General features: G+C 38.6%; 3 protein-coding genes across 3 annotated transcripts in view; all 3 read left to right on the top strand. All coding sequences in view use genetic code 11, as the record gives it.

The window, feature by feature from the left end:
* EGR_07567 (hypothetical protein) overlaps nt 1-529 on the top strand; it is a gene marked incomplete at both ends in the record, with an annotated part of 3,457 nt that extends 2,928 nt beyond the window's left edge. The window contains one exon of the mRNA XM_024496816.1: nt 419-529. Within this exon, the coding sequence (XP_024348752.1) occupies nt 419-529 (111 nt within the window). The remainder of the gene's footprint in view (nt 1-418) is intronic.
* A 125-nt stretch (nt 530-654) lies between these two features.
* Nucleotides 655-4,991, top strand: EGR_07566 (oxalate:formate antiporter; the record flags this gene model as incomplete). Its single annotated transcript, XM_024496815.1, has 10 exons — nt 655-729; nt 3,252-3,376; nt 3,449-3,554; nt 3,626-3,657; nt 3,722-3,760; nt 3,818-3,938; nt 4,081-4,203; nt 4,294-4,515; nt 4,696-4,795; nt 4,837-4,991. 10 exons carry the CDS (start codon nt 655-657, stop codon nt 4,989-4,991), a joined length of 1,098 nt encoding a protein of 365 aa, XP_024348751.1.
* A 2,817-nt stretch (nt 4,992-7,808) lies between these two features.
* Nucleotides 7,809-24,697, top strand: part of EGR_07565 (Oxalate:formate antiporter) — a gene marked incomplete at both ends in the record, with an annotated part of 19,531 nt that continues 2,642 nt past the window's right edge. The window contains 15 exons of the mRNA XM_024496814.1: nt 7,809-7,864; nt 8,392-8,437; nt 8,489-8,551; nt 9,094-9,171; nt 9,459-9,504; nt 9,712-9,779; nt 10,669-10,723; nt 17,038-17,224; nt 17,530-17,624; nt 18,560-18,698; nt 22,554-22,877; nt 22,989-23,115; nt 23,279-23,409; nt 23,594-23,717; nt 23,856-23,887. Of these exons, the coding sequence (XP_024348750.1) occupies nt 7,809-7,864; nt 8,392-8,437; nt 8,489-8,551; nt 9,094-9,171; nt 9,459-9,504; nt 9,712-9,779; nt 10,669-10,723; nt 17,038-17,224; nt 17,530-17,624; nt 18,560-18,698; nt 22,554-22,877; nt 22,989-23,115; nt 23,279-23,409; nt 23,594-23,717; nt 23,856-23,887 (1,571 nt within the window). The remainder of the gene's footprint in view (nt 7,865-8,391; nt 8,438-8,488; nt 8,552-9,093; nt 9,172-9,458; nt 9,505-9,711; nt 9,780-10,668; nt 10,724-17,037; nt 17,225-17,529; nt 17,625-18,559; nt 18,699-22,553; nt 22,878-22,988; nt 23,116-23,278; nt 23,410-23,593; nt 23,718-23,855; nt 23,888-24,697) is intronic.

Genomic DNA, 24,697 nt, shown 5'->3' with positions numbered 1-24,697 from the left:
AAGCTGAATAGGTGTTACCAACGCAAGCACAAAAATAATGCCCCGTGTATGGGTCCGTTTTATATCATTCTGATATACGCGACCAATCGGCTACGCCGTTACATTTCCCATGCCATGTCCGCCACTTGCAAATACGTGTCACTTACTCGGATTATCCAAGTATTTGGAGCAAATCCAATGATTGTGGCGTTGTGTCTAATGCCCATGAGATGTTTGCCAATAGTTTAGATGAACAGAACTTGTAGTTTAAAAGTTTCCTTTTGATTTAGTAACTGGCCATATGGAAGCCTTGTCAATACACTTCCACAGGGTGTAATGATCCTCGGGACACCCCACAAGTTCCTAGCCACTTCTCTACGTCAACATTACATATTCTGCCCGTTTTTAATGACTTTTTTGTCTCTATAAAAGGCCTTAGGCACTGCCACATTTTGCCACGAAAGCAGTCCTGGAAGAGCGATTTAAAAGTGGCTTTTATTTACATTGGTACTGCATTTTTCCAAATATTCCCAAATCATACAGTTTTTAAGAATTCGCAGATTAATCTGTTATCAAAACTGTCTCTATGGTATCGACACTATTTTAAAAATGTGCTTCTTATGCTGTCATGACATGTGATAGTAATAAAGTGATGTTTTGTTCTGCATTATTGACATGGCACTGTTCAACGAAGTGAAAATTGACAATGCCAAAAATTGGGATTATGATCTAACTGCGGCAGCTGAAAGTGTTTTCGCTTTTTTAAACTAAGTTCTTGTGAAATTCTCTTCCTTATTCTTTGTGTGTATGATAAATAAGTGTAATACGATAGTGGTTTATTCCTCGGCCCTGGTGGGGCGCCACTTTTGTACTTTGAATTAGCCCCCTTGTACCTCGCTGGGTGAACTGGCCTTTTGGGCCATGCCAATAGCCCAGATACCTGCTCCGTGCTGAATATATATATTCTGCCCGAGTATTATGTCTTCTTTCGGCTTCAGGGCGTCTCGGGACACTACAATATAGCATATCTCTGTGGCTTTAAGGTCATTTTTTTGGTCACAAATCCTCCTGAAATTCGCCTTTATTATCTCAAAATTCGATAAACGTGTTGACATAGCCGGCGTCCTAAGTTCTTATATAATTCCTATCAATATGGAGGTAGATTATTATAACTGCATAGAACATGTGTGTTGCAAGCATAGTCAGGGAGTTGTCCCCAGAGTAAATACGAAGCGCAGCCACAAAAATTAAAAGCATTAAAATGCAAAGACCAATGGAACATTAAATCGTTACTTTACCTTTGGGGAGATTACATGCCAATGCTTTTTCCACAATATCGTTGGGCTTTGTCTCTATCGCATACTTTCGACTTAATTTTTTCATTTATTTTCGTTTTTTCTAAAGCATTTGTTTGGTATGTAATTTGGTTTATTTTTCTTTTTGTGACCTTTACAACTTCGTTTGACTGCTTTGAACCTAGTACTTTGGATGGCCCAGGACTAAGCATGGGTTTGAAAGAAAAGGGCAGTCATCTTCGTTTTCCATCCTATTTTAAAAAAATGGACAAAGATTTATTGTTTGGAGTAATGACTGTTGTTGGTGTTACTCTTCTCCATCACACATTTGGGTTTCTATACGCTAGCAGTAAGGGGACTAATTTCTCTCCATATGTTATTTTAGGTGATTTGGTTCCATACCTTCAAGACTATTTTAATACCTCATCTGGCGCAATAACCTTTTATACTAGCTCACTTTTTGCCTGCGAAGCAATATCTACACCTCTTGGGGCCATGCTCTCCCAAATTATTGGTTTCCGTTGGTCTACATTTATCTCAATATTATTGACTAGGTAATTTGACAACACACGTTTTATTAATTTCCTTATTTCTACGATCACAAATGGTTTAGTTGTGTTTATTTTTTTGCGCAGAGTAAGGAAGTAAAAACTCTCATTGAAATTTTGTTCAGCTTAATAGTTTTCTTTTATTTATGTTCGAACTTAAGAACTGAACTTCATCATGCACAGACTTTTGAATTATTTTTTAGATTAATCTTTTAAAGTGACAAAGGAATTTTTAGGTTGTTATCACGGTTTTTATATTTCTACATTTAAGCCCTTTGATTAGGAAGCTTGCATAGCTATAGATATTATGTTTGTAGGAATGTAAAGTATATAAATAACCCAAAATTTTTTGCTAGTTAATTTTTAGGGGGTTGTGGACTTATTTTAGCTAAGAAGTTTGCTTGTTCTGTCCGCTTGTCACCTAAATTTTGTAATCAAACTTACACACCTTGCATAGTCCACATATATTTATGTGTGTTTTTCTTGTGAGATAGCTATCATTACAGAGTGTTTTTGATAGCATTTCCTTATTTTGTAACTATTTAGCATCTACATTTATATTAGACCATCGGTACTCCTTTGTAAGTACAAATTTCCCCATGATGGACTGCAGTTACTCGTGCGCGGATCCGTGTGTTGATTCTCAACTAACTTATTGATGCGATAGTTGTTACCACTCAAATTGCACCACCGATGAGATCCATGGCGTAATTCGGATGGTGGGACGGGCCTATAGAGCTGCATCAGCTGTCTTTCTAAACGGATGTTAGAACGACATATCCTATTGTCTTAGCTCTTGGCTTAGTCACACTGCCCAATTATGCTGGATCTTTTCTTTTGTCGAAGACAGGGCTAAGCCCTAACCTGGTATGCTTGAGTCGATTGTTGAAATCCGTGTCCGCCGCGAAGGATTGAAGGTCTACCATCAGTGCAAATTTCTGCTGTAAAACACGGCCCATTTTGGAAACGTATGATTGTGCAAACCATCTAGATTCCGGTAGCGAATTGTGGTGTCATCTCCTCATGGATCGACTGCATCTTCTAAATCACGGGTTAGATCACGACCTCCTCCCACCTAAAGTGTACAATTTGGCAATCACACGGATCATTATATCATCCAAGTTTCATATTCGATCACCTTTAAGGATTGCGTTGCTCTTTACTATTGTTGATTTTCATAATTTCTTTGAAAGGCTTATTTTTCATCTTTATTAAATATTCACAATTCTTTTCTAGTGGTGGTCTTCTCCTCTCACAATTAACATTGAACTATGGCTTGGGGCCCCTTATTTTCACGAGTTCTATAATGTTTGGCTTTGGAATCGGCGCTTCTTACTCTGTTTTGTATGCTGTTGCTACAGCTGTACGTCATTTGTCCCTTACTAGGTTTTGCTTAGTTAAAATTATAATCTTATTTTTCTGTTTTTAGTGGTTTCCAAATCACAGATCCATTATTGTTGGAATCATTGCGTCTGGGCTGGGTTTGGGTGCTTTAGTTTTGGTACCCATTCAAACTGCGGTTATCAATCCGAACAACTTACAAAACTTCACTCAGTATGCATCCATTGTCTTTTAAAAATTGCCTCTAAAATTTATTTACAATGGGATTCCTTGTTTTTTCTTTAGCCCCGAGGTTAAGAACAATATTCCGAAAGCTTTTTCTGTTCTGGGTGGATTTATCCTTTGTCTTCAAATAATCGGGTTTGCTTTACTCCGGGAAAAACACTCTGATGTAAATTTGCTTATTATTATACGGGTTTTTTCTTCCAGATCACAACGTCAAATAACTTTCTCGTTATTTAGGTTGAAATGTCTATTGAGTTGTCTACGATTGCGTAAGTGTAATGTACATATGGGCAAGGAACGTGATAGACTATTAGCTAATTTTTTTAATTTTAGTGATTCTCAAACCGTTGAAACAGTGATGGAGAATGAGAAGTACGTGCAAACAATGCGAAGAGATGTTTATCTTATATTATTATTCCATTTTTACAGGGAATTAATTGTGAGAAATTACACGACGCTGGAGGCTCTCAGAACCATCGACTTCTACCTCGCCTTTCTTATCAACTTCTTTAACTCAGCCCTAACTGGGCTGACCTCATCAACCGTGAAGGTATGAAGTACTAACTGAAATTCAAGTTAGGCTACATTTAGCTGTATCGATACATAACTCCTAATGTATTTACTGTTTGATTTTCGGTTGGAATACTCCTTGTTCCTTGTTTTGCATTCTCTATTTGGACGTTCTTTTTTAGACTTATGGAAGAGATTGTGGATTTGATAATAATTTTCTCGTAATAGTTCTCACTTTGAGCTCAGTCTTCAATTGTCTGGGTCGACTAACATGGGGTATCATTGGCAACCGATACTCATTTAAGGTGAATTTTGTAAACACTAATTACTCATCTCGGTTTACTTGCCCTCTCGTCTTCATGACACATAATGGCTTTCCATTGCTCCTGCTCTAGGGTCCATTAATCATTCTTCAAATTGAATGGGCCTCTCTGTGGTTCACGTATGGTTTCGTTACGCAAGTGGGTGGTACTGCAGCCAAAGCACTTTTTGCGATTTGGACTTTCCTTCTATACACCTGTCTGGCTGCTAACTTTGTCCTCATTCCCAATCTGGCAACTCGGATTTTTGGACCCAGAAGCATGCCAACCATATTTGGCCTGCTATTTGCCGCAATGGTTCGTGATTTGCAGACTTAGATCTCAGTTCAAAATTCTTTTTAACTCCAGCTAATTCTAACCATTTTCCTTCGCCTTCATAATCTTCAATTTGCCAACTTTCTTCTTGAAATTTGTGCACATTTTTAAAGGATAAGACCAAAATTGTACATTACTTCAGAGAGGTGTTTGCCGTTTTAGGCGCCCAGTACACTCATCCTGTCCGGAGTAATTGCACATTTCGATATTCGTGGTCAGTGGGTTCCCATTTACTGCTCTGGGGCAGGTTTTGCAGTTATAGGTGAGTCTTGGCTAATAGCTGCTCAATAGATCTGTTTGTAGGTCTTATCCTCACCCTCTTCTTGCGGGATCCAAATGGAGCGTGCACAGCATGGACAAATTCCTGTGCCAGAGTTTGCGACTGCTGCCGTTGTGATCCCAAGGAGGAAGATGTTTGGAATAAAACGGAGATATCTGACAAAAAGGAATTTAATTAAGTCAACTATTAGCAAAACATTCCCACTTAAAGCCTGAGTTTGCCATCGAATGAGTTTCCTGCAAAATGGAGCTCCTGTTTGCAGCACTCCTTGGAATTTAAACATCCTTCCAAGGACTTTTTTGTTGGAAATAAATCACTTTTGCTTTAAAGTTAAATGCTACTTTTGCGTAACTATTGCAGATTTAAATCATTTGCGTGGGTATCGGTTAGTGCATGGCTTAGTTGAATCAGGTCAAGTGAAACCACGATATTTAACATGGTGAATTCAAGTTTTCATTGATATATATACAAGCACATATTGCGACATGTAATTCAATAGAGCATGTGGTATCCATTGCTTGTGGCTCTCTATTCATCAATTTTTCCATGAACCGTGCCCATCGCATTAGGAGGGTCCATGCAGAGATAAAGTTGAGGGCTAAACTACAACGCCTCGAATCGCCCAGTAGATAGTGAAGATCTGCTACTAAAATGCATAAGCCTGACAAGGTGTAGCCATGAAGGGGCGATAGACGAGACCAATCAGAGAGTCGCAACCATAGAGACTGAAAACTGTACGGTTCAAATAATAATCAGTCTACCAAAGGGTACCAAAGGGTATTTCACCTTTCTTGTCATCATCATCAGAGTTATTGTTGAGCAAAAAGAAAATAACAATTTCACCCCCTTTCCACTCTACATTGCTAGCCACCCCTAATCCTTAGGGACAATTGCACAAACAAGAAGATGGCTCTTTTATCCACCTCATTTCCTTTTCCTGGTAATCAAATTCCTCTAAAAGGCAGTTATAAATGTCCCAAAAGAGTAAGCGGTGATCAAATGAAACTACTCCTTTTAATTCTTTGCCTGCACTTTAAGAAGTCATGTTTCTGTTACGGTATGACACGCATTAATAAGTATTGTCCGATTGCAATCCTAACTTAGGCGATTCATTTACTGATCCGCACCTCGTAGCATAGAAGCCATTCAGTGCTGGGAGCATTCGGACAGATTGTGAATCGTCCACTCCTTCCTGGACGCTCGGTCAAAGCGCCATTATTTGCTATCGTTATTCGACTGCATACCAGGAGAGAAACCCCGTCCTAGGATGGTACAGTCGAATCGACAGACGCTTCTAGGCTAAAGCATTTTAGGTAGCAGTTAAAAGGAAGGGTACGCTTACACCTGTTGCACAAGGTTTTTAAAAAAGAAACAAATGCTGTCTTTAATCGTTGATGTTTGTTTCACTTTTGTACAAACTCGATTCAAATGCCCCTTGGATAGCATGGAGTATTTAACCTCTTCCGAACTGTAGCCTTCAATACTACGTGATTTGTCCCGCAAATGCTGACAAATTGTAGAAGTTTGTTGCGAGATTTGTTTGAAATAGGCACAGGATGGGAGGGCTAAAAATATAAAGTGCCTAGACTGAACTCCGCAGGAGTAGAAGGGAGACCGAGACGCTAGTACTGGTGCATTCTACTTTTGGTATTTGAGTAAATTTTGTTTCTCACATTCATGATCTTCTTTAGCAAAAATTACTTCAATGCCAGGGAAAAGTAAATTCGCTTACTGCATATGCATTCATTCAGCTTAATCATTGTCCTTAGTCTCGTAATTTGCAATTAAAAACTAGACTTCATGTTTTCATAATTCTGCCCTATGGAATTGTGTAAGATACTTGAACAAGTTTTTGGCTTGCAGGCAAAACTAGTAAGCATTTGTTTTAACATTACTTTGAGGTGTTGACCTCCTGGGTTACTGTACTTAGGATATAAAAGGCACTACCACGAAAGGTTCGTGGTGTGGAAGAGGTAAGGCACCCGATTTGTCTCTAGATTTGATTTTTTACAGTGGAACGAACACTTAGCCTTATACCCTTAGTCAGGATTACAGGCAAGATTAGGAAATAAGCCGTGTGGCCTAGTCTATTTAATATTGAGCATGTCATCTGCATTTAACAGTAAAAGAAATACATTTCTCCCACCATCATTAAAATGGTTGAGATTCGAACGATGATAGTTCAGATTATTAATAAAAGCAACGGTAGGTTAAAATCGAACTCATGTGATATCCGGGTGTTGAACTGAAAAAAACCATCATGATGTAGATTGCACACAAGGTATTTCACTCAGCTACCCGCCTTAACAGGGCTTAGGACCACAGGTGCTTTGGGAGCTATTAACTTTATTACTGGACAGACAGATGAAAAAAAGTGGTTTGTAAATATATTTCACTAAATAAACTTTGCACGCTCATTTATTCTCGTTTTACAGTGCGCAAATCATCTAAACGCATTAGATTGAAAGGTAAGCCTGCTGGTTCGAACATCTGAATTTGCTCCCCCGTTACTGCCGAATGACCTTGCAAAAGTGTTAAATTTTACAAAAGCAGCTGTCCATCTCAAAATACGATTCATTTTATAGTTTTTTATCCCACCTTATGCCAAGCATGGTATTGAGGCACACTACTTAATTACAAGTTCATGAGTTCTAAAAAGCACTCGCCAAGTTTGACAAATAGCTGGAAGAAGGTTGGTTAAACTAGAAAATTATGGGTGGTGAATGTGGTTTTGTTACCTTCATACTGTATTTCAGACATTTCACTAACCTAATAATAGGTACCAGTAATTTCCGCCCTTAGGGCAACGTTAGTTTGAAAATTCTGTTATAGACTTGCATTAAAAATAGTGTTTGAAACCAATTTTACGTCTTTGTTAAGTCAACTTGACAAAGTTGCCCCAAGGTTGGCGCGCAATTAGGTGAATCCACCCCGTGTTTGGGGTAATTTGTTTTTGGATAGAATTCTAATGGCCTTTTTAAAAAGGACAAGGTAAATGCACCAACTGACAAGAGACTATGTGAAATATGACAGAAGCCTAATTAAGACAAAGTAAAAGAAGGTAAAAACCCATTTTGTTTCATTGTGGTAATGTACTTGATTTTTGCTCGTAGCATGATTAGTCAGAATTAAAATAGTTGCAATTTTGAGGGACACTGTCTCTCTTTTTTAGGACAAACATATTTTTAAGTGGTTTTTTCACTTTTTGCAAATTGTTGTATTTGTTTGTGTTGCTATTCCTATATAGCAATGCAGACCCATTGCTATACACAGACTATCACAGCTTAAAGTAATAAGTCGTGAAACATTTGTTTAGTCTTTTGATAAATTCATTGTTGCTACAAGTTGGTTCGGGATTGTTTACTGCAGCCAAGGTATTTTGTTTGGTCCACAAGTATGGTTTATTTTTGTTTACCATTAGTTCCAATTTTTACTTTTTAGTTCTTCGACCGGAAACTTGCTAAAAATCTTTGCCTGCTGCATTGGAAAACTATGTTTTTTGGTTTTGTTTACACATTTAAATAACACTTAGTTGATTCCATGACTACGAGCGGATTAGGATTTGAATCGTTTACTAGGATTATAATTGTTTCTGAATTCTTTGCTGCTATTGTGCAAAGAGGAGTCTCACCGATTCATTAGAGACGTGTATGCTAACTTTGCTTTGGCATTTAGTGCAACTACGACGCCGTGAAGTGTCGGGTGGCAATGAATAAAATGACACTTGAAGATTATGTGGTGAGTATGCATTTTTAGTGATCGCGAATCCTATAAAGACATTTCAAAACAAGCCTTTCATAAGGTGCACCAGAAGATCGTCTGAGTTCCTTCAGATTGCAATGTGATTGTAAATTCGACGAATATTTAGAATTCTTTCCAAACCAAAAGGCTCTATGTCTACTAGGGATTTTTTGCCTATTTGTACTAAAATACTTTTGTATAAAAGTAAGTAGGTTGACTGATTTGCCTTATATACTAACTGCAAAACACTTTTAACAAGCAATGCCTTCCCTATTTTCCCCTAGCAACCTAAATTCTAGCATTTTGCTTGTTTGGTATATACACTTCCAAATATGTGACGGATTAATGCAGTGACATTGATTCATCTCGTTTTTTCATTGTTTATTGACCACTCTTTTGTTTCTTTTTTGGTGTATTTAATGGCAGGTTTTAGGAGGTTTTCGTGGTTGCTGAAGAACCCTCCCTTTTTTTTACAAAACACTGTTATTTAAAATAATTAGGACATAATAATTTATTTTCATTTTGCCTTATTTTTAAAGTCCACATTGCATGAGGGAAGTGGAAGCACTCCAAACTGTTGTGCCTCAGATTTGCCGACACCCAGAAATATGCGAGGCGTAAGTTCCAATTAAATTTGGTATGCATATTTTGTAGCATTTACAATGGTTAAGGTCCTGGAGTTTTGAGTTCGAAATGAATGAGAACTAGGAGTACATAATGACGAGAGACGAGCATTTGAATATGCGGCCCCACATTTGTTGACGCAAAGGCATTTCGATCACTACGTCATGCAGAGTCAGGATTAACATTGCTGACCTACGTGAAAGGATGTAAATGCTTTTACGTGGTAGTGTGTAGTTTCGATTTTTGACGTATTTTCTCCCATTTACTTACCTCTTTCTAGCGTAATATTTGTGAGGAACTGATCAATCAAGAAGCACCTAATCAAGGTAGTAATTATATAATGGGTTTTGTTATCTCAACCAAATCAACTTGCTCCATTCCATTAGTATTAAAAACCTCCTCTAAGTGAAGAACCTATCTACCTCAGATTACTAGCCCTTCCAGCTAAGCGATTAGCATCTCACTAAGTGTCGAAGAATGTTAATGTTGCTTCTTCAGTTGTCAATAAACATTTCTCTGTACACTGTTTTAAGATGATCTCCCCTATGCAACTGCAACAAAGTCCAATACGTCAAAACGTCAAGGAAGTCGATCCGTAGATGTAAGTCTGCCTTGTTAATTTTTCATTGATTTAATGAAGGTCCTAATTTGGCGGATGGTCAAATAATTTTGTGTAGTTTATGGATTACCTGGCCGCGAAGATTTGAAACGTGTCGGGATATTAAGTATGGATTTGATTGCATGTATGTAGACATAGATCGGCATGCATCAGTAACTTGGTTTGGTACACTCCATAAAGCTCTCTTCAAATTGTCCCTCAATTTCAAACCTCATATCTTCAAAATTCGGTTGAAGTTAGTGTATGCAAAATTCGAGCTTATAACTTACACGGTGTGAGTATGCTTGGCGTCACAATCAAAAAAGTTTTACTAACACTGAAGCTGGTGCTGTAAATTACATGATGTGGCGCACGTTGGCAAAGCGTGGTGCAATTATGTACTGGTCTTGGAGCATTCTATCACTGATCAGTTAGTGTAGGGTTGTCATACCAATCCTGTGACGTGTAGCCATTAGCGATGAAAGAGCGCCTCCTAGAGTGTCATGGCACAACACGGAGCGATTGTGCTTTATGGGGATTTGTCAGTCAAGTCACACCCTATAACTCCCTATTTTTTTTCTTCTGGATTTGCGGAACTGCACAAAAACCAAGCCAAAAACTAATCCGCGATGTTTTGGTGTTACATTTATTAGCTTTTTTCATGTAAAGCATCAGTGAAGCATGGACTATCTGTTAGCGTTTTTATCCGGTTAAATGCGATTTTGTTCACATTCTTTTTACTCATCCTGCGTTGTCAAAGGCTTCACCTTCAGTTGCACATCCGACATTTACTGAGGCCCACCTTAATCACTGTCATACCTAATTGGATTAGTAAGTACATTTTACACTCGTCTTTGAATGATTGTGCTAACGAGAAATGATTTTTTTAGAGAAAGTCCCCCTGGATCAGCACGGTCTACCCAGCCTTCTTCCTAATCCCGTACCCGGTAAACGCTGTGATTCCACACATGAAGCCTGTGTTGTATCCATTTGTAATATCTTTACTGTTACACTTTACCAGTTGCGGAAGCGCATACTTTCTACTGCCCATTTTCTACCATTTTAGTGCAAACACTTGATCGTCAATGCAACCCTGTCAATTTCTTCACCCACGTACCTGTCTGCGTGATGCAAATTATTTACTTAATACCTCCTTCCCAAATATCGAACACAAACGAAAATTGGTATCCTAGCGTCATGTCTACATTCCATAACTGGCCACTCGGCACTAGCAAACATTTGATTTAACACCTTCCTTGACTTTACCCTTGAAATCCATGTGGCAAAGCAACTTCTATTGCAGTAAAGTGGTGTACCATGCAAGTACTACATAAGCGACTTACATTTCTGCCTAATTCTGCCCCCTCCCCCTTGAGCGTTTTTCATTATTAAACAACATTAACGAAGGTGAGAAATTTGCTTTTTGCCATGGGTGATGTTGCTTCGTCTTAGAAGTCTTTGTAAAGCGATTTATTACAGCAATATGCATCGGTTCTTTGTAAAATACAAAAGCCTGCTCAGAAATGCATTGCTTGGTGGTGTACATTTGGACCTTTATTTCGTCCTGATATTTTAAAACATTTCTAAAAATGCAATAGAATTCCCACTGAATCGGACTTTGAGACGGTGTATTCAGCATTCATACATTACCCAATGCCTATGATGGTTGTCAGAAGTGTTCCAGCTGTGATAAAACCTAAGCTTTGGGTATCGTGGTACAATGACTCTTAAATTGCCTATTTATGTCAAGCTTGGAGCATTAGAAGTTTTAGAATTGTCCAATCTTACGCTGGAGCTCTCGAATATTTTGTCGCATTTCTTCAATGTTCTTTGCCTGAAACGGTAAAAAGGGTAGGGGTCACTAGTTAGGCGGTTGCAATGCAGACTTCATCTGTGCGGATTGATACACGAGTTGTCACCATTCAAAATTTCAGATAAATTGCACTTAAAGGCAACATAGACGGACAAATACAACCCCACAAGAGCATCGAAATGTCATTTTAATATAGATCAACCTAAATTTTTCTGGAAAAGTAGGCTATGGGGTCGTCACGAACATTAATGAAAAGAAAATTAATAGAAAAAAACTAGGCTTGCGTTATCATGGTGATAGGGCTCTCGTCTCTACCAGATATCAAGAGGAATGGACTGAAATAGGTCAGCACGTGAGAGGAGGCAAAAACTCACCGAAGGGAAATCCCTATTTGTTCTAAAGTTCGCCGCACACTTGTCGAATACGTCTAGTCGAGCGGTTAGTCGTTCCACTTCATCCAACATATCATTCAATTTGAGTTGCAAGTTGTTGATTCTTACTTTTTGTTTCTTTACAACTGAAGGCGTATAATTCGGGAATGATTTAAAGCACTTCTAATCAATCATGCATTTAGGATATGCAAACATTAATTTCTTGATATACCATGATGGAATAGAGTATCAATCATCTTTATTATGAATGAAATCAAATAAACGGTGGCATACACTTTTACATGAAGATTCTCTTAAATAATTTCCAAGTAAATTCTATCAGCGGTTATTGCAACCCCATGCTTTTGGCATCGGTTATTTGTGGCTTGTGAGATTATGAACCTTTAGTTGGTATCTTTAATCTACCTATATTTACTGTCACCAGAGGATTTTACATTTAAAAATTCTACTGCCAAAAATGCATTAAAAGTGAGTTACTTACAAATGTGTAAACTAAATATGGGTGATGCGGTCAAAGCTAATCTCCCCTGCTTTCACTCTTACTGTTGAGCTATTTATTAATGAACTGCTGCCTATTTTGTGATATTGAGGAAGGACTGTATTATAACGGTAAACACTGTGTTATAAATTTAGGGAACACGCAAACTCACCGGCTTGCGTAGTCTCTTTTTTCTCTGTAAAATAAAAGCAATTGACAAACTTCATATTTGCACATATGTATGTACAAACTAGTCTTGACTGACATCATGATGGGAAGACGACAACACAATGAAAAACGCCACATTACAATTAAGTTAAAAATGCAAACTCACTATATTCCTCCATCTGTATTTCCTCTACAAATGGTAAAATTTTATTAAAATGCTAATATTAATTTGGCAGTAATTCTAACTCATTAGTTATAATCTGTCGGTCGTCTCTGCCAAACCCTTTTGTGTTTCCCATATACATGAAAATTCGAAAGCGGTGATGATGTCGCGAAGCCTACACCTTGTCAACACTTTAATACGTTCAACCACGAAATATGCCGCGTTTCGGCATTTTCACTACGATGGCAATTAACGTTCAGTGGTTGTATGAATAGGCAGTCTTAAATACCCCAAGCTATTGATTTGTAAAAAGCAGGACTAGAGTTATGTTATTTTACTAAACAAAACTACCATATAAATTAAATTCGTAGGCTTAAGACCGTTTTCCCTTACAAAAGCATACAGAAATAGCCCAATTGAAGCACAATTTTTATCGCAGTACCGCAGAGCAGTTAGAAATTTCTACAAGTAGCTACCCAAGCGTTAATAGGATCTAGAAAAGCGTAGGCTCTCTAGTTGATAAAATTGTTGCATTAAAAGTGACTTTAAACCAACTTAATTGCTACTTAACCTTCAAATTTTAAACGTGTTAAAAACCGGGTTTCAGGAATGTATAAAATACCAGCAATTAAAGTCATCTTTTGACCCATAGCTACAACCGGTTTACAGTAAAGAATACTACCACTAATAAGTGTTTTTTTTTTAACTTTTTGAAGGTTTATAAAATCGTTCATCAAAAATTGCTCCTTAAAAGCTTTCGCATGGTAATCTTATGTTAATTTCTATGCAAAAGAGTGTGTAGGCAACGAAATACACTTGTGTAGCTATTTTTATGTGTGCAAACACGGCTAAAATTAAACATTAATTTCTGTTTAACTTAAGTAGTGACAATTTAAAGAAGTTGGTGGCGCCAAAAGACAAGATGGTAAGGGAATGGTATTAATTGTAATCTATATCATTAATCATGCATTCAGGCTGTCATAAATGATAAGAAAATCAACAACTTGTGCAGAACAGAAAATTATGCTGTTATTTACATGCCTGGAAATCTCGACAATGATGGACGGGCGGACTCCAAAAAGCCTTTGTAAACCGCGCTGTCTTCAAGGTTGCGGTTTTGTCTGCTGTCCCTCATTGCAAACGCAGTGCTCCAGCAAATGTGATTTGTTTGTAGCTTGTTATGTTTTCTGTAAAAATCCTATGATGCAATATTTTACAACTAAAAAATATTTGTGGATATAGCGGATAATATAGTTTTAGATAATTACTCATATCTATCGAGTGGCACGACAGATGGAAGTGTAGCGTAATACGATGGTGGTTTATCCCTCGGTATTGGTGAGGCTCCATTTCTGCACTTTGAATTAGCTTTCTTGCTTATCGTTGGTTGGTCTGGTCTCTGGGTCGTGCCAGTATTCCAAACACCTTATCTATGCTGAATACATATATTCCGCCCGTACATAGTATCTTCTTTCGTCTTCAGGGAGTCTTGGGACGCTACAGTAGCTCTCTGACCTCTATCTGAGGTCACAACGAGTGTTGTCAGGAAGTTATTCCATATTTAGCATGCAGAAGGACTGAGAGGCCTTGAATAAAGCCTAACACTAGAGCCATAGAACCATTATGATGTATAGATTTTGCTGTCGCTTTATTCCATTTTATTTATGCTCACTAGTTGTTTAAGTATCTTTAGGTTATAGGAATTGTAAAGGAAGCGTAATTTGTTGGCATAGCTTGTCCTTCTTCGTATAAACACTTTGCCGTCCATATCAGCTGTTAAGTACTGTCTACCAGCATAACTAACACTATTAATCATGGTATAGTACTAACACTTCTAAATAGGTTCCCTTCTAGTTGCCCTTGGTTTTAAGAATAGGGTTAAGTTTTGTATGTTTTAACGCACCTTGTTCTTGCTATAAATGAGCTAGTTTTCCTTGTTTCTGGGACATCCTGCATCCTAAGTTCTTTTGAGTTATGCTCTTGATTGTATCAGCGGAGAAGTAAGTGTGCATAGTTTCCCTTGTAATAGATAAATGCCACCGGTAATTTGCACTTACGCTAAAGAATAATTGGATGACAAAGAAGAGGACATGTCACCACTTATGGCAATAGTTAATTGTTCCATTTCTCCCCATGCTATTTAGAAGTTCCACTTTGGGGCGATTTTTGGGCAGGTGTATAAGGCAGGCGAGTAACACGCTTTCAAAAATACAATTAACCAAATCTAACAGTGTTTTCGATGGAGTGATTTTTACTATGTAACGCTGTTTCACCAAGAATTAAGTGCTTTATTAAAAGTGGAACTCTCGAGGTTGCCATAAAATCTCTTGAGGCATTAGTGATTGCTTTTCCCACCTGTTTTTTGGAAACCTAGATGTTCATCTTTTAATAGATCTGGCTGTCCTTTTAGGGTCTGACACGGTATCTCATCGAGTTTATCAAAGGCCTGTTAAATTTCTCATTTCCTTCTTGGCTGTACTTGACTCTATGGTGGTTCATTTTAGTTTGTTACCCTTACCTTAGGATACCGAAATACACTGTTTCACGGAGCACGATGTCCCCATGGTTGTTGTTTCAAAGCACTGCCCATTAGTGTGATGCCATCAGAAGTTAATAGTCTTCATCCCTAAACCAGTCGCTATTGCTCAAACCAACTACTAATGTACCCTCGAATTTAATAGCCCTAATAATCTGATGCCCTCCATTTAGCCAAATATTGATATCATCCTAAGGGCCGAATATGTCTATTTCCAAGGTCCCTCATCCAATTTCGCCCTCTTTTTCATTTTGCATATTAGATGTACAAATGTGATTGGTTAAATGCCAAATGGCCAAATGCATTCACGCCCCATGCCTTAGTTACCTGGCGAGAAGTCGATTTTCTACAGACTTTGACATTTTCTCAACTTCTCGTTTTATAGTTCAGATTGTGCCTATTTATTATGGTATGTCCAATGTTTTCATACCACAATGGCACGATTAAGGTCGGGTTTTTATACCTAACCTTACCATAGCTCCTATTAATCTATGTTAGCTTTCATCCTCTGATATAATATTGTTCCGCTAAAGGGAAATGTATCAAAAGCTCTTTGATACATTCAAACTGTCTTTCGGTGTTAAAAATAGCATAAATAATGGTTATTAAGGCAAATAGAAGGCTTGCTGGCTTTTAAAGTTGAGCAAGGGAAATAGGTTCTCAGCGGTGTACAATTTTGGAGGCAGAGGAATACCTGTTTACCTCATGTGCAAATAGAGCCTCGGACCCTAGTCATAGCCGCCTCTGGTTCCTTCTTCGTTGAGTTAGACCATGTTGTATTTCCCTTTATCTCCTTTGTGAATTTACTTGCTGATTGTGTGCAGAAGTGGTTCTCCCAAAAACACACAATTATTATCCTCCAAAAGGTGAGATAATACCTCTAACTGTAATTCAGAAACGGGATCATGCTAGGTCATGAAACGTCAACGATCAGTGAGATTGAGAATACCAAACTTCTACATCGCTATCATTGCCCACCTACCTTATAAACTAGTTACATTAAGATGTGTGCTCTTGGTACTTTGAAATTGCAATGGCTTTGGTTTTCTATTCTCTGTAAGATTTTGCAGCTACTGAGGGAAAATATTGTCAAGGGAAAGAAATTGGATTTCTCGGAAGGGATCTGTAGTGAACATTTGTCGCACTGCAATTTAAGGACTTTGGATCTGATGATACATCGAGAAATTCGTAAATTTAATCTCTAGGATCTTCTACAATGTTGCTTTAACAGGTATTCTGGGAAAAAATCTATGCGTATAAGGAAAGGCAATTTACAATTAAATCTAATCACATTTAGAACTAAAACTCTAGTCCCGCTTTCCCCTTTCAACCACTTTACGCTGACACATCAGACGCTCAACTTCACACATCCCTCCCCCACCCTACCCTTTATCTTCGGTAGTAGCATACCCTTTTGAAATTTATACCACTAATAGTCATTATCATCCAATCAGAACACAGAGCAATTCCGATTGCACGAGTAATCTTGGGTGGCGATGTAGTCAACCAATTGGATTTAGGGGTGTGTATTAAGCATTGTATAAATTTCCTCCCTTTCGATCCTCCTCACCTTGGTTAATTATTCTCCATGGCGACGGAGGGTGGCGTACATGGGGCTCTAGCTGTTGTAGCAGCATTTTTAATACACCTTTCATTCGGATGTATGTACGCAACAGGTAAACTCTTCACCTTTTTTAAACCTCGTGCACAGGCAATATGATCCCCTATGTTGCTTCGTATGTTGTGAAAAACTTCAACCCGGAGTTCAATAATGGTTTAGTAGTTTGGATGACAGCTGCTCCTCTTATGACACAGGGAGCATCCATGCCACTTGGGGGTATCTTGGCTCCCAAAATGGGTGTAAAAGTGGTTGCCATTATCGGATCACTTCTCTGTAGGTGAGTAGAGTTGTCTTCACACAATCAAATTCACAGTTCAATAACTTTCATTCTTTATTACTGACGTACTTTTGTCTACCTATCTGCATCATTCGGTACCATGGCATCTATTATCATTTCATTAATTACGAGTCCAAAATCCGGGACTCTTTGCCCCATCCTTTGTGGCACCGAGTCTTTCTTGAATTATTGTAAATAGAGTCGTGCCAACCAGTGTTTAAATCAAACATCTCACTATAACGTGAAGAGCCAACTTTGGCTGAAGCTGAAAGGAGGTAAAAATTATTTTTCGTCCCGTGCGACAGCCCGCTGCGCTGGTGCGCGACTCTTTTATCGATCGATGCGCAGCCGTTGCGCAATCGATTGTCCATGAGCTGGGTTAGCGTTCGGTCGAGCGACCGTGAGAGCAGCTTCAGGTCGCAAGCTGAGTCTCCAAGCCATACTTATTAATGATAATAGTTTAAAATCATGGCATGAATTTATGATGTTTGCCTATAAATACTTTACAATAAAAGCATTTTAACAGGTTAATTTTATTGAGTAAATATTTGTAAGTTTTCCCGTCTAAGAAGTGTTTTTTTACCGCACGATGATGGCGAATTTTATACTTGCTTTCTCCTTCAATCACGACACTCTCCCATCTGACAGACGATTGAAATTCTTAAGATTTTGGGTCTCGAACGCTTTGCGTGATTCAGCTTCTCCTAATCCGCCTAGTCCTTAGTACCACCTAATTTATGTGAAGCGAGTGCATAAATAAATTATTTTTGGTCGATTTGTTATTCCTCTCAAATTACATTGAGGTAGTCTGCAAAGTTGGTCGTGTACTCGAGAGTTTGGGTTTTTCGCATGAGAATTTGACTTCCAAGCATCACAATCTAGACAGTTTTTTATGAAACTTACATGATATTGTTCGACAGGTGTATTATGCGCAAATCTAATTTTAGAAGTAATCTAGTTTAGCTTACTTAACCCGGTCTCCACCCAGTTTCTTATCTGAGCACTGTCGCCGCGGTTTAGGCGTACTGCTGATCAGGCATGCAGCCAGCCATCATAATTTTCTTGATCAATCCAACTGCTGCTCAGAGTTCAATAAATGTTAGTAGTATCAGAGTGAGGAATTCTTATGTCCATTAAATTGTATACAACTCAATCCTTTCGTAAACCATGCCAAGTGGCACAGCCAGTTGCCATTAGTGAACGCATCTGTAGACTATGGACTTTTGCAATAGGACTTTCGCCTTACCATAACTTTAGTGATAATCCTACGTGTCAGTGTAGGGTACCAATAAACAAAGAACCGGACAACATTTGTCAAACTTCTTTATGACGCAGTCACATGCAGTGGTACACCCTCCACTGGTCACAGGACAGCCACAATCGCCTTTGTGTGGTACGACTCTCCTGTCCACTCCACCAGAATGAGGATTGAAAGTAACTTTGTTGCCGAAACGCTAGAGCGCTATTCTGGATCGTGAGTAATACATCCAAAGGGTGTTAGTTAAGCCTCTCTTATTTACTCTATGTATGATTCAATCCTCACAAAAATATGCCTAAGAAAAAACGTAGCAATTTGTAGCAAAGAAATCTCGCGCCTTCTATAAAAGCATCTTATGAGGGATATATTTCTAACCCATTCACGACAAAGATGTCGGCGTGTGCTCAAATACCACCTACTACTATAATATCCCATGTTTGCATTACTCAACTTTTGACGTCGTTTACAAATTGGAGGTTGATCTACCGTTTTGCGGTTCTTTTATACGCTACATCTCGGTTTTAATTTGATAATATTCTACCAATCTAAGCCTTATCTGAAACCAAGTTGTCAGTGAAAACAAAAAGAGCTTTGGATTTTTGGAGCAGCTTGTGTCAGCACCAGATCTAGGTCTACGCGGATCTAGAGTGGATCCACGCCGTCGAAGATGTCTATTTGTTAATGTGGGAATCCCGACTGCAGTCATTTGTCCACCATTACAATGGCAGCATTTAAATAAATAGTATTTTTTTAGTATTTTTTATTCACTTCGAGGTAGTTGATAAGTCTCATTCAATTTTGTGCATTCTCTAAATTTGGCATGAATCGACTCTGTCAAGTCAAGGCTTTGATCGTTGCGCTAGTCCATTTTACTTTTAGCAACTTGGCTAGAATAGTCAGCACTTTTGCGGCAAAATGAGATTTTGGGGTGGTGAGGTAACACTTCCTAGGTCCGAATCTTGAATTTTCATGTCAAGTTCCAATTTTAATACTACAAAAAAGGGGGTCCCACCTTATGCACTGAATCGTCGTACAAATTTATGTAATAGTGTCTACTTCTATAACTTTCACTCGATTCGCCTATTTGTGAAAACGAGATTTTAATTATATTTGCAAAATCTAAGCCAAGCACTTTCTCTCTATGTGTCGCCTAATCTGCTAATTTCTAAGCTACGGCATATTTTTTCTGCTGTGACTCAAGTTTGTCTATCGTATTTTGTGACTGCTATCCGATAAAATAAAGGAGCATCAGGTAAAAGCCGATGCAATTCTTTTCCAGCCATTAGTATTGCACACTGCAAGTTTCTACGCTTAGGTGATTATCCTTTTGCTACCTAAATAATTTAAGTAACCTCTGAGTGTACCTGCGGGGGACACTGCTGCCATTGCGAATCGAGACGGTAATCATCGCCGCCCACTTGGCCTCTTCAGTGGTGTTTGTGGCATTTGACAATGGTGTAAATTTACCGGATTTTCTCATTATACATTCTCACCAATTTCGCAGACATTCACGGGCATATGCGCGTGTTCGTGTAAGTGGAAAAGCTGGTAACGATAACATATATGTCAGTTTTACCTGTTTCGGTTCCGCACGCGCTCTGTTTTTACTTTCAATTTAGTGAAATGAAATGTTGATCATTTGTGTAAAGAGATAGCATTGTATTGAGGGACCCTATTTCTCTGCAACAAACGGTTCAATGTGATTCGTGTAAACTACCCTTGTGCAGTATAATGTTATCCTTCATTCCTTTAAGTTGGCTCTGCTCTTTTGTGCGCAATTATAATAAGGTGCTCACAGACGCCATCTTTTTTGCGCAAGAACCCTTTAAGAATAAGTTTTGCGCCTTTTTTAAATCATCGTAATATAGCAGGAGTTCCCTTCCATTGGTCGAAAAACCAGCAAGTAATGTTACCATGCGTCAAAAAGACATCAACTTAGCCATCCTGTCCATAGGTTGCATTCAATTCACTTCCGTTGAAATAAACTTTATCTCCTTTTTATATCAGCGCTTGAATCTCTTTTTGCTTCTTTTTATACGCCTAAACTTGCCCCGAGACTGCTTTCGTTTAGATAGATAAATTGCAATTCACTAGGATAAATTTGCCTTGATGGAAAGAAATAAACGGCTATCTACAAATTCCTGCTTTTTATTTTACTAAACCATCCTCATTTTACTTTGACCACTTTGGTTGGATAGTAAAAGTAGATAGAAAACTTACTTGGCAAGGTGCTTGAAGGATACACAAATCAAGATTTGCTAAGATGTTGCACACGAACTTCGTTTTTTTGCCGAAAAGTCCCCTTTCGTTAGATTGCTAGACATACCATCATTTTCTTGATTCTATTGTCGTATTTTACATGTGCAAGCAAATTAATGCTGTCTGATTGCTTACCGGCCTTTCCTTGGGTGACGTGTCGTGATGATCCTTTTTTATTTTAGCATAGATCATATCAGAACCGATATCACTAATTTGTTTCCTTCTTCATGAATCCAGTCATTTGCACTTCGTTTGTTTTAATCCCGTTGTCAAACACTATCCTTGTGTAATCAACTATGTCAATCCTATAATTTTACTTTTGTTACGCACCAAAGGTACTATTTTCAGTCTTGAAACCGATGTTCCTAGTGGTGGCATAAAACCAGAATGCTCACTCGTGTATAATGTTGCCCGGAAAATATGCTGTTGGTGGTTGCGTCCTACGCTCCCCCCCCCCCCTCCCTCTGACTTTATTTGAGCTGTCAAGTCTGTTGTATTCCTTGTAAGACACTTTACCTCAACGAGATCCATGTTTGACATGGTTTTACCCACTACATGCCCTTTTAATATACCAATTACTATGAGACCTCGAATATCCTGCCTTTGCGACCCTGTTAGATAATGGAAAACCATTAATCCAAATAATCCGACTTGACAACTAGAGATCGGTAACTCAAACAATAATCAGTTATTCATTTATGAATTAACGGCAGTGACAACAATTCAGTTTCCATTTTTTAAACGATTTTATGAGTTGCTGTAAATATTGCATCGGTTAAACAATATCTATTTAGTATTCGGACGTGGCGCCTTTTCATTTTCTTCCTTCCGTGTAGGTTTCCTTGCCCGTTGCTTTGTTCGGTATCGCCCACGTATTTGCGATCATATGCATAACTTCTGACGTTACACCGCTTCTCAGTGGTGGTAGCTTCAGCACATGAAAATAAGGGGCACAGGAGTCTGGGAAGGGCCAGATGACTGGTAGCATAAGCACTCAATGAAGTGCCATACCACGAAAATGTACAAGGAATTAATTTTATGCTGCTAAGTTGACTCTGACTTATTTGTCTCATTGTGAATGAATAGATAAATTTCATTCTAAGGGAGATAAGCAATCAGAAGTGTGACAATTTGAGGGCTAAAAATCATGTAGATTGAATGTTTGAATCTAGTTAAGTATGATAGGGAAAAACGTCGCTTTACCAACAATCAAGGCTAATAAGTTTTGTTGTTTAGAATGAACTCTGAGGATGTGCATTTGTTGGATGTCTTAACAAACCATATTTAAGGAAATAAGAAAGTTTGGAAGGCTATACACATTAATTCAGGGTCATTTTGTCAAAGGAAGTACGAGCCCTAAAAACCAAGGATATCCGATTAAGTAATTCACTTTATTAACTGGAGTTGGGAATTTTGCCCCAATTAAAAGGAAATCTAGTTCTAAGCTGCGACAGTTTTGCAATTTAGGACCACATGTTCAGGAGGGGAAAACTTAGCGGCACTAAATACTCAATGTGATCGCACATTTCACTGCTTCTTTTGAGTTTTCGCTTTTATCGTGTCATCGAGATCTCTGCGACAGAATCACGCGCTTAAGCGTGCTTTTAAAGTCAAATGCGCACGAATCGCCTCTACACCCATCATTGAAGAAAACGTTTTGTCCTCTGAAGGCAAGTTTTGATTGGTGCAACGTAGGGGCTCTATTATTGGTTAGCGCTGGCGAATTGAATAAGAGTTTTTACATCATTGAACGACCTATCCTGACATCTGGTTAGGGCTACCCAATCAAAGGCCAGTTCATTCCTACCCTAGGTATAAAGGGACATGCATGAGGAAGAAAATCAGTTTTGTGTTCTGCATAATGGTGAACAAAGATACGATACATGGTGTGTTGGTTGTCATAGCTGGATTTTTTATTCACTTATCCTTCGGTTGTATGTACACAATCGGGAACATGACTCCTTACCTTGCCTCGTATGTTGTGAAGTACATTGACCCTCACTTTAATAATGGCCTGGTTGTTTGGGTCTCTGCCGCAGCTTTGGCAGCTCAGGGTCTATTTATGCCCTTCGGTGGTATTTTATCACCAAGACTGGGCGTCAAACTGGTTATTATACTCGGCTGTATCATTAACAGGTTTGTCTCGATAAAGTCGGTAGACTTCATTTGCTTATATTTCCTGCTTGTTTTTACAACAACATTAGAACGTCTGCCTACGCTTTTGCTACTTCTTTGCTTTCCTAACAGTGGTGGCTTTATGCTGACGTGTATTGCCCTACGGTATGGATTCGTTTGGGTCTTGGCGACCCATCTCCTTTCGCTCGGTTTGGGTGTTGGATTTGCGTATTCCGTCGTTATGCAAGCTGCCGCCAGCGTACGTCGGTCTCTTGACTTACTTATTCACTTAAAGATGCGAATGGGAGAATTTGATAGAAAAACGTGACCCTTTCATTAACCTAATCATTTTAAACTTTCAAGCCGTAGTTTTGTATAGCCTAAATTAAAAAGTATTTTTAATTACCAATCTAATTTTTTAGTGGTTTCCTGTTAATGGGGGTTTTGTGATTGGTCTTATTGCGGCTGGTTTTGGTCTGGGAGCTCTTGTCTTCACGCCGATTCAAATGGCGTATGTGAATCCGGAAAACGTCAAGGTAAACAACGTGACCAGGTGTGTTTCCATTTTACTGATTTTCTTGAACGAGATGTTTTTTTCCAACTATCACGGGCTATAACAATGCTCTAGCTAAACTAAGATCATAATTTCCGATCTTCACTGCCAATTTTGGTTCTCATATCTTCTCTGTCCACTTCTGTGTTTACCTTCCTTTCCAATTCACTATTACTTTCTTCAGATATTATGAGGATCCAGGAGTGTTGAGTCGCGTACCAACCTCATACCTCGTTATCGGTGGTGTAATGTTGGGCCTGCAGATTATCGGTTGTGCCATAATTCGGAGGAAGCCGACACCCAAGGAGGTGTGAATTATTTTTTTTATTTGAGACCTTCAGTCATTTTCCTTGATTTTTCATCCGAAATTAACAGACGGTTAAGTTATTCCGCTGTTGATTGTGCCTTGATGGGTGATAATCGGACGTTGTTTTCTTTTTGACTAGGATTCCATCCCTGAACTAAGGCAGAAAAAAGAGTGAGTTTAGTCTACTAATTTTGTCCTCTTTGGTGGCTTTTTCAAATCACGCTACAAAAAAACCTCAGTCATGTTTCCAAAGTATTTGTTTTGTGCCTACCACTAAGGCACCATGAACCATCGTAGACATTGTGGTTTCGAGCTTCTCGTACATTGATGTCAAACTCATCCGGTCATGGCAAGGCTGTCACTGACCCCTAATCACTAACCTACCAGCCGTGAGGGTGGTTCATGTTCATCGCACCTCTCAACCCCCCTCCCAGCGCGTCAGCTTGGCATTGATGTTTTACCGGCTTGTTACCGGTTTTATTTCAGTTTGCCTTTTCACTCATGAAAACCCCTGATATATGTGAAACAGGCATCAGAATTAGTTACATCAGCCTTTGCTAATGTTAAGTTCATATATTACTTGCCATTTAAAATCAGTGCTCACTGATTGTGATGACTATCAGATTGCTAATGAGAGTGAGTTTTAATGGAGAAATTGACTGTTTTGAACGGTACTGGATGCCCTCTGGTTTTGCCTTTTTAATCCCATCTAAAAGTTTTGAGCCCCCTGTATACATAGATGTAGGTGATCTCAATCATTCAAATTGGATCTGCAAGGTCAAAATTGATTTATAGTCATAGTCTGTTTTTCCAGGATGTCACGTTCACTGGTTGGCTAGGACTTTTCGTTCTACTTGGAGCTTGGCTAGAGTTATCGTTTTCTCCTATCTTTTGCCAGAAAATCACAAATGTCCTCTCATTTGAATGACTTCCTAACATTTATATTTTCGATTTGCTTGCAGAATTGGAGATGCGCTGCTC

This window comes from Echinococcus granulosus (genome assembly GCF_000524195.1).
Source record: "Echinococcus granulosus chromosome Unknown EG_S00081, whole genome shotgun sequence".
Taxonomy (NCBI): domain Eukaryota; kingdom Metazoa; phylum Platyhelminthes; class Cestoda; order Cyclophyllidea; family Taeniidae; genus Echinococcus; species Echinococcus granulosus.
The sequence above is the reverse complement of the archived record's forward strand: the minus strand, read 5'-3'. Positions and strand labels throughout refer to the sequence as shown.